This window comes from Leptonotus elevatus, chromosome 21, assembly GCF_054856555.1.
Source record: "Leptonotus elevatus isolate MCC_2025b chromosome 21, RoL_Lele_1.0, whole genome shotgun sequence".
Classification (NCBI taxonomy): Eukaryota; Metazoa; Chordata; class Actinopteri; order Syngnathiformes; family Syngnathidae; genus Leptonotus; species Leptonotus elevatus.
The window spans coordinates 15,136,388-15,145,247 of record NC_141259.1 but is presented as its reverse complement, the minus strand read 5'-3'; the positions used below and the strand labels follow the sequence as shown (position 1 = coordinate 15,145,247).

Here is an 8,860-nt window from a genome sequence, read left to right as displayed (position 1 = left end):
AGTTTAATTGGCTAATGACAATGGAACGAAACGGATCTAATTGGCTGACCATAGACAAGTCTTGCGGCTGCCACCTGCGGCCGACTCAACATCATGTCACAAAGATTAAAACCAAATCGTACAAAAATAACTGACAATCGGAACTCCGTCGTGTTGTGTCAAAAGGGATTAACAGATGGCCGGGCGAGGCGTAATTCACAGTGCAAACTTTTATGAACGACTGAGGCAATGACAAGGGTCCCGGTCTACTCGCAAATACGAACAAAGAGGACACATTTCACCCTAGGTTAGTATTTGGGTTTCGGTCAGTTTCAAATTTTTGTTGTTCAATAAAGTGATTAAAACATACTGTAATCGTTATGGTTAGGCTTAGGTTTAACAAAGAAAGGCGCTTCGAGGTCGAAAATCCGTGTGGGCGGAGCCAAACGTTTAGGTCCACCTGACGTTGCGGCACGCCTCGAACTGCGCTCTGCATCCAGACGCGTGTGACGTCATTCTGAATCATGCGTACACTTTTGACATGCGTGAGGAGATACAACATTACTCGATGTATTTAACAAATAATAATAATTTGAGTACCTTGCGTTTGTGTTAGTCTCTAATTTCCTCTCCGTCGTTGATTTGAGCTCGCTCGCTAGCCCCGTCCATTATGAAGGGAGAGTGTGTAATTTTAGTGATCAAAAGTATTGAAAACAAACTTAAGGTTAATATTTGACCATAATCAAACCGAAAAGTTCTTTGAGACAAATATATGTAGGGTTATGTTGCACAACGATCTATGTTTAGCGTGTGAACGTGGTTTCATAGAAACTCTGCAACCCTTTTCCCCTCTTCAACTTGGTTTGTTCCACGCCAGTTTGAAGTTGTCGGCGGGAAGGTTTCGTGGAAGTCGGAAGTTCACAGGTCGGCAAGCTAACCGCTTGCTAGCTTAGCTTGGACTGCTACTTTCCACCGTCGTCGGACTTGAAAAGCGTCGAGCTTTTCGTGGTCGGATTTCTCACACACGCAGTAACAGTGAATAATCAACGTCGTTGTCGGTCTTTTTTCTTTTGTCTCCTTCACGAAATGGACGCGACGACTTGCTTGAAGTCGCTTCTGCTCGCCACGCAGCAGTATGAAAGCGACAGGAGCGCTCAAAGCGCGGCGCAGCTCCTTAAACAAGTGGAGGTGACTCGATTTTAAATCTCTCCTGATATATATATATTATTACTATGTTGTTTTTATATTGAATTTCCTTTTGTGATGCTTTAAACCTCAAGATTCACGTGACTGTCCTGTGGTTATTCATTGTGCCGCTTATGATTTGCAGTGCGATTTAATGTGCGACTTTTGTAATATGTGTTTAACAAACACCATAAATAAACACTCATATTTAGTGTGTAATGTACATAGTGTACATGTTTTGGTTTGACAAGTTTGGCTACTGCTAAAACAAAGGCAACCGAACCTTCGATTAATGCATTGGTTAATTAAAGTTTTCACGCAACGCCGCAAGATTCTACCCAACAATTGAAGGCGAAAACAAGCCAGTCAGTCATAAATCAGATTACAACAATGCAAACAAATCTGTGATTATCTTAATATAACTTTTCATGCTTCAATGTAAACAGGGACTGTACGTGGATTGAATGGATGTCGAGCCTGCATAAATCTTGTGGCGTCGGCCGGTCCTTCAGTCACCAGAAGGTCGGCTGTTGGATCCCCGCTCTCTCCAAGTCATGTGTCGTTGTGTCTTTGGGCAAGGCACTTCACACGCATTGCCTTCAGTGCTCCTCACACTGGCGTATGGCGGTGGTTGCAGGGGCCGTAGGCGCACACTGGCAGCCGCGCTTCCTCCCGTCAGCCTCCCCCAGGGCAGCTGTGGCTACTTAAAGTAGCTTACGGCCACCACAGTGTGGATGTGCAGGAGTAATGTATGCATTCCATTGTTAAGAGTCGAGAAAAGCGCTATATAAATCTGATGCAGTATTATTATGATTCAATAAATGTATAAAATATATACTATATGGATGGAGAAAAAACAAGCCTTTGTGATTTGGAAATGACATTGAAGTAGCCCACATTGCTATGTGGATTTGCTTAATTGTTCAGCCCTGCCGCATACTCGTCCATCGTTGTTATGCAACCACGCGTAGTTTTAAGGATTTCTTTTGACTCACGTGAACTTAATGTGTATCATATGGTCTTCATTTTTTACATGTTTGATTTAAGCGGGCGGAGAAGGACAATTACTTGGTAGGGAGAGAAGGGTTAGCTAGCAGGGCTAAGGAAGCGCTGTGTACTGTGTTCATTAGATGAGCAATCGTACTTTGGTGGTGATTAGCAGCATTATTGCTTGGAAGCACACAAATTGCTGCCTGTCATCTCGAAGCAGGGACGTTGCCTGGATTTCACTTTTGACTCCATATGTGGCGTTCAGCTCGAAAACGCTCTTTCAAATGACCTTTGGTGAAAGAGAGGCGAATCACACTTTTTCATGTTTGCAGGAGCTTTCCACGCTCAAATGCGTCCATCTGCTGTCCTCGGGTCAGCTGCTGCCGACCGAGTGCGTCCACGGGCTGGTGGAGCTCAGCGGCAACGCAAACACGTGTCCCGCCGTGGCCGCTGCCATCTTGTCCCTACTGACGCAGCTCGGTACTTTCCACTTGATGGTCATTTCAACCGGGGCTGCCATTTTGCTTCATCTGTCGCCTCCTTGCAGCTTGCGATGATGACGGCAGGAAGATCCTACACTGCAACTTCAACCTCACCAGCATCCTGGCGCTGATTGTTCATCGCCACAGCGCCACCCCCGGGGACCCTCTGGTACTGCAGGTTAGCCATTGCGGTCTTCAGTTGCACGGACGCGGGCTCGATGTTCCCGACGCAGCCGCCATAAGTTCAAATCTGCATTCATTCATATTACAACTGATAATCTGCTGATCAATCAGTTATTGGAATTTTATTGTGCCAAATTGCCATGAAGCCCCAAAAAATCAAATCACTCGCCTTCTAAAGCCACACACATTGGACGTCACAGCGTGTGGATGGCAAGCCCAAGTGGACTACAAAAATAAGACCCCGCACCTCACATGTGTACTTTGTATTGGTACGATGCGTAACGAACTTCATTTATGGTTGCTGTGTCGCAGACTTCCATCTGTGGCCCGGGTTTGTTTGTGCTTCTGCTTTTTGCGGCTACTCTTAATGCAGTTGTGTTTGTGCAAAGAGCTTACAGGTGCTGCAGAAGCTCACCTACAGCACTCGCATCGTCCCGTCCGCCAAGCACGTCCGCGAGCTCATCGCCTTCCTCGTGTCCAACATGTAAGAAGGGCAGGCAGACAGCTGCATGGATTGGCAAGACATTCAATTCATTTGATTTCTCTCGTTCCCTTCAAGCAGGTAAAAAACAACAACAAAAAACTCATACGGGGTCATTAAATAATACTTATGAAAATACTTGATGCAGAAGGTCAGTTTCGACCTAATTTCTCTATTCAAATTGATTGTGACATTTTCTGGTGAGTTTTTGAAAATGATCTTGAAGCTCCAACCATCCAAAAAGATTATTTCTTTTTGAAATCACGTTTTGATTTTTAACCGCAGCGGTATTGAGACGCGCATGATGTTTGACTGCCAGCCAATCACGTGAGCCGCATCTTTCCTCGCAGCCAATCGCAGAGCGATGACATCATCATGCCGTGCCTGGGCCTGATGGCCAACTTGTGTCGAAACAACCACGCCGTGCAGAGTCACGTCAAGTCTCTGGTGAGCGTGGCCGATGCGGTGGTGATGGCGGTGATGGCGGTGATGGCGGTGATGGCGGTTGGCCTTGCCAAGAAGGAATGAGCGAATGTTAACGGCCTTCGCCATCATTCGCTCAATCATTCGCTCATTCTCGACACCGCAAGACATTTTGAGTGAACTTTGTCAGTGACGCTGAACTGACGCGAACCCAACAGGAGCAGGTGAAGCCGTTTTATCGGACGCTCATCGACTTCCTGTCCCACAACAGTCTGACCGTGGTGGTCTTCACCTTGTCCATCTTGGCCAGTCTGACTCTCAACGAGAAGGTCGGAGACAAGGTGGGCGTGGCCATGGTCACCGCCGTGACCCGTTGACCTTTTTCCTTCACTTGATTGCTTACTTGTGGAGAATCGCATCTCAAAGTGTGTGCGTGTGTGTGTGTGTGTGTGTGTGTGTGTGTGTGTGTGTGTGTGTGTGTGTGTGTGTGTGTGTGCGCGCCACAGCTCTTCGACGGCAAAAACATCCATCAGACCTTCCAGCTGGTCTTTAACATCATCGTCAACGGCGACGGCACACTGACCCGGAAATATTCTGTTGATCTTCTGGTTGATCTCTTGCAGAACCCCAAAATTGCAGATTATCTCACTCGGTAGCAGACGCGCACGCACATACCCGCGCGCGCGCGCACGCCAGCCGCGTCTAAAGCGGTTTTGTTGTGGTCCGCAGGTACCAGCACCTGTCGGCGTGCGTGTCTCAGGTTTTAGGACTGTTGCAGTTAAAAGACGGCCACTCAGCCGGCAAGGTGAGTTGCGAGTCTGCACCGAAACGCGTCGCGGATCCTCTGCAGCTCACCTGTTGCGCGTCCGCAGGTTCTGGAGCTGCTCCTTGCCATGTGCGGCGTGCCGGCTCTGCGCCCGCTGCTGTGCCAGGCGCTGTTCAAACCGCCGGCACCCAACCTGAGGGCGGCCGGTCGGAGGCAGGCGCCGCCGGAGCACAAGGCCGAGCCCGGGATGGCGCTGGTGCAGTGGCTCAGCTCGCCCGTGGGTGGCGCCGAGGCCTGCTCGCTCAAGGCGCTGCAGCTGCTCAAGGAGCTGCTGGAGGTTCGAACGATGTCGTCCGTCTCGAACGACGTCGTCCGTCTCGAACGACGTCGAACGATTGCGTAGACCAAAGAATGCGTCATCTGACCACGCCTGTCCATTGTCTGGCCAGGAGGCATTGGGCGCCGCCCCCGCGGCGGATGGCACGGAGAGTTTTGTGGAGATGCTCCTTCCGGTCCTGCTGGACTTGGTCAAGGGTCAGGGAGACGACGCCCACCTGCGGCGACACTGCGAGCGCGTCACTCACGTCAACAGCGTGCTGCTCCATATCCTGGCCATCCGGCGCCGGCTGCCTTTCTGGCGCCGGCCGACCTCCCGCCACGCTTGCCACCATGTCAGCTTGCAGCAAAAGCCTTAACCGCTCCACTCATGTGCTGCAAGGACGCCACGCTGGCGCTGCTGTCCAAGCAGGTGAGCGCCCAGCGCTGTCTGTTGCAGGTGGAGACGCTGCTGGCCTGTTGCCATGGCGACAACCCCGTGGCCTGCCTGCTCCCGGGCGCAGACAGCAGCCTCAGGTCAGCCAATCAGGCGGCGGCGGCGGCGTCCCCCATGACTGTATCTGATGATAACGTTACGTGTGCGTGCGTGCGCGCGCGCGCGTGCAGTCAGGTGTGCGCCGATGCTCTGCTAAGCACTTTGGCGCTGATGAGCAAACTGCGTCAGCGGGTGAAGGACATGGAGAGCGGATTCTACCGTACGCTGCAGGTGACCTCCGTCTTCCTTCTCTCTCGCCGCCTCTGCGCCGTACTCTTCCTCATCTTCATCCCTCCCCTTCAGGACCAGAGGATAGCCACGCCCCTCGCTCTGGCCCTCACCTCGCACCACAGGGCGCGCGTGCACGCCGGCCTGGCGCTGCTCTTCGAGGCCGCGCCACTGCCGGACTTCCCCTCGCTGCTGTGAGTCTCGCTGGCCGATGGGACGAAAGCGGACGCGTTATGAGTCGCGCAAGGAGGAGGACATTTTGAATGCAAATGCCGCAGCCCCGATTTGAACCCACAACCTCAGAACTGAGAGGCGGATTTGCCGCCTTTAAGCCACATTAGCTTCTAATTATAGCGTGATAAAAATTTAGAGCCCAACAAATGTGGATCTAAAAAATAATAATTTGGGCTGATTCCGATGCCAATATTGGTCAAGTGAACTTGTTTTTTTGGACTCTTTTATACCAATAATGTAATGAATCACGAGCAGAACCCTTTGACTATTCTGTGTCCTTTAAAATGTCACCGATTGTCAAAGTCATTATCTTTGTTACTTTTTGGCCCAATTTTAGAAGAGCTGATATCGAGCGACGAATTGGGCCAGACGATTGTCCGTCTTTTGTTGCCAAGGACACTTGCGTTGGTTTCATAGCTTTGTTTTGACAAGTCATGCAGTGCTGCCATCTTGTTGAAACTGTTGAAGTGAGTTGAGCAGTTTCATTTTGACAAAAAATGCCCGCATCATGTTGTGGCGAGTCGTCATTTCCCGGCGAGTGTTTTGGTGGCTTGTCGATGGAATGTTTCGTCCAGCAGTCGTGAAAGCCAGAATTGGGCGGCCAAACGCCATCCATCCGTTTTCTCACACTTGCTTGAATTTGTGCTGAAAAATCTCCTTTCAAGTGTGCTGTGGTCTTCCTCCAGCCTCGGGGACAGCATGGCCGCCAACAACGCTTACAGGCAGAGAGAGGCCGAGCTGTCCGTCAAGCGTCTTCCCGCGCAGGAAGTCCCGCCTCCTCGGACCAACGCCAGCGCCCTGGACGTGTCCGGCGCGTCCAGCGGCGTCCACAGCCTCGTGGAGAAGCTCCACGGCGGCTTGGAGGTCTGCAACGCATTTCCTGTCTTCTTCTTGAGCGCATGACGGCCAGTTGAGTGCTGCCCTCTTGTGGTTTGTAGCTGCAGGAGCCGGCCAAGGACGCGCACGTGTCTGACATCATCGACGTCTACGAGCAGAAGCTCGCCGCCATCGCCGTAAGTCATAAAAGAATGCATGGATTTTGTTACCGTGACAACTAGGGCGGGATCTGTGGGACTTTGTTGAGCGCCCCCCCCCCTCTCCAAAGGCAAGTGCAAGATTGTGTTTTCCTTCCCGGAGGCAGCACTTCATTCACCAAGATGTTGAACGATATCGTTGATGTAACACGGCTTGCATCCAAGAAAACTCCCCGCAGCTCTGCTTACCCTTTGGCTTTCACATGACGCATGCTTAACTCATTCACTGGCAGCCGTTTTCACTGAAGCAACCCCCCTCGCTCCCGGCTGTCTTACTGGATTTGGACTGGTTTTGCAAGGCCCACAGAATATTGTGTTCTATTGCTATGAAAACATGGAACCTCCCAAAAGAAAGATTAGAGCCTCTTCTGTCATCAGGAACATTTCTAATCTGTTTCCGTTTTGCAGCAATTAGCATTAGAATAACATTAGAATTATTCACAAATGTGTTTTAAACTGTGGGGGAAAGAGCTTTTTTGCAACATGGCCCTGGTTGATCGCTTATACTCTGCTTCCACCTGCTGGCCGTTTTTGTAATAACGACCATCATAATTTGATGTGGGTTCAATGCTAATGTGGTCTTCAGTCTGAGGAGAGTCGCCTTCAGGACCTGCTGGAAGCCAAATCGGCGGCGCTGTCTCAGTCCGACCGCCTGATGGCTCAGTATCACTTCCAGCGAGCTCAGGCCGAGGCCGAGGTGAGCGAGCCGGCGAGCGCTTTTGCCTTTTGACGTTGATGGCGCGGGTTCTAATTTGCCGCCTGCGTGACGCGAAGTCTCGCAAACTGGCCGGCCTGCTGAAGGAGGCGGAGAGGCGGGGGGAGGACCTCGAGGGCCGGCTGGCTGCGCAGCTGGAGGAGGCGCGGCGCTCCGAGGCCGACGCGGAGGAGCTGCTGCGGCACAACGCCCGACTGCAGCTGGACTCGGAGGAGCACCAGAACCTCAAAGCCGCCTACAACGCTCTCCTCGTCAGGTCAGGTCCTCGCGTGGCGTCCGTCCGTGGGCTTTCGTGTCAGAAGAAATGAAAACAACAACGAGCAGTTGTATTTCCTTGCAACTTGCGTTTTGTATTTTTGCGCTTGTTGCCAGGTTGAAGGCGGGCGAGTGCGACTTGAAGGAGCTCGAGGCGACCCGCGCCGCTCTTAGCAAACACAACGACGCGCTGAGGAAGAACCACCAAGCGCTGCAGCTGCAGCACGACAAGTATGACCTTTGACACCACACAGTCACGTGACAATATGACAACAGTCTCGCTTTGCTTTTTTTTTGCTCGCTTTTGAGTTGCCGCGGTGGCCCGTTGGTTCTGGTCTTGGCATTTGCTCCTTCTTGTCAGGACTTTGTCGCTGTTGAAGGAGAAGGAGGAGGCCGTCAAGTCTCTGCGTTCAGATTTGCAGCTGAAGGACGAGGACGTAGAAGGTCAGCTCCGTCGGCTCTGTCGTCACGCTAACGTGCGGCGTATTAGCGCCGGAGTTGCAATGTCCCGCTTTTGGCATCAGCTCTGCGAGGTGACCTGCGCACGGCGGCGGACAAAGGACGGGAGACGGAGCAGCGCGGGCGGGAGCTGGAGGAGGCGCTGGACGTTTTGAGGAAGGAGCTGAACAAGACGGAGCAGGCCAGGAAGGACGCCAGCATCAAGGTAAGTGCGCGCCGTCCGTCCGGCCGGCCGACCGGCCGTCAAACTTCCTCCGTCCGTGCGCACGCAGGCGTCGTCTCTGGAGCTGCAGAAAGGTCAGCTGGAGGTCAAGCTCAAGCAGTCCGAAGACCAGCTCAACAAGCACTCGGCCATGATCGCCATGATCCACAACCTGAGCAGCGGCAAGAAGAACGACGTCAACCTCTCGCTCTGATACGCCCGCATTCAAATGACTCTCGTCTTGTTTTAAACGACACTTTGTGTTCATGTTTGACAAATAAATGTGCACTTGTTGCAAGCAAACTGTTACGTCGTCATTCCAGGTACGTACGAACGAGAGATCGAATGCTCGCCGTGGGCCGATGACCAATTTTGTCGCTTTTCAAAACTTTCAAGAAGTCGGCGCTCTGGTAATTCTTCTTTTTTTTCCTTT

General features: G+C 51.7%; 1 protein-coding gene across 2 annotated transcripts; it reads left to right on the top strand.

The window, feature by feature from the left end:
* The first annotated feature begins 858 nt into the window (after positions 1-858).
* On the top strand, positions 859-8,745 carry cip2a (cellular inhibitor of PP2A). 2 transcript variants are annotated; one of them, XM_086066326.1, is made up of 21 exons: positions 859-1,167; positions 2,487-2,634; positions 2,702-2,814; positions 3,209-3,303; positions 3,651-3,747; positions 3,942-4,064; positions 4,230-4,375; positions 4,453-4,528; positions 4,596-4,826; positions 4,939-5,092; positions 5,194-5,341; positions 5,432-5,531; positions 5,604-5,722; positions 6,449-6,626; positions 6,701-6,775; positions 7,383-7,493; positions 7,571-7,767; positions 7,884-7,997; positions 8,128-8,210; positions 8,291-8,430; positions 8,498-8,744. In XM_086066326.1, exons 1-21 carry the CDS (start codon positions 1,066-1,068, stop codon positions 8,639-8,641), a joined length of 2,694 nt encoding a protein of 897 aa, XP_085922452.1. In that variant the 5' UTR covers positions 859-1,065; the 3' UTR covers positions 8,642-8,744. The 2 variants fall into 2 exon arrangements, with proteins under 2 accessions (XP_085922452.1, XP_085922451.1); XM_086066325.1 differs by having other exon boundaries at positions 5,194-5,531; positions 8,498-8,745.
* Positions 8,746-8,860: the final 115 nt, after the last annotated feature.

Bases quoted from the DNA above. Each gene is read 5' to 3' on its own strand.
- cip2a (XM_086066325.1), top strand. From the start codon at position 1,066: ATGGACGCGACGACTTGCTTGAAGTCGCTTCTGCTCGCCACGCAGCAG. The intron at 2,635-2,701 runs GTACTTTCCACT...GCCTCCTTGCAG, and splicing joins GTCCCTACTGACGCAGCTCG to CTTGCGATGATGACGGCAGG. The intron at 2,815-3,208 runs GTTAGCCATTGC...GTTTGTGCAAAG, and splicing joins GGGACCCTCTGGTACTGCAG to AGCTTACAGGTGCTGCAGAA.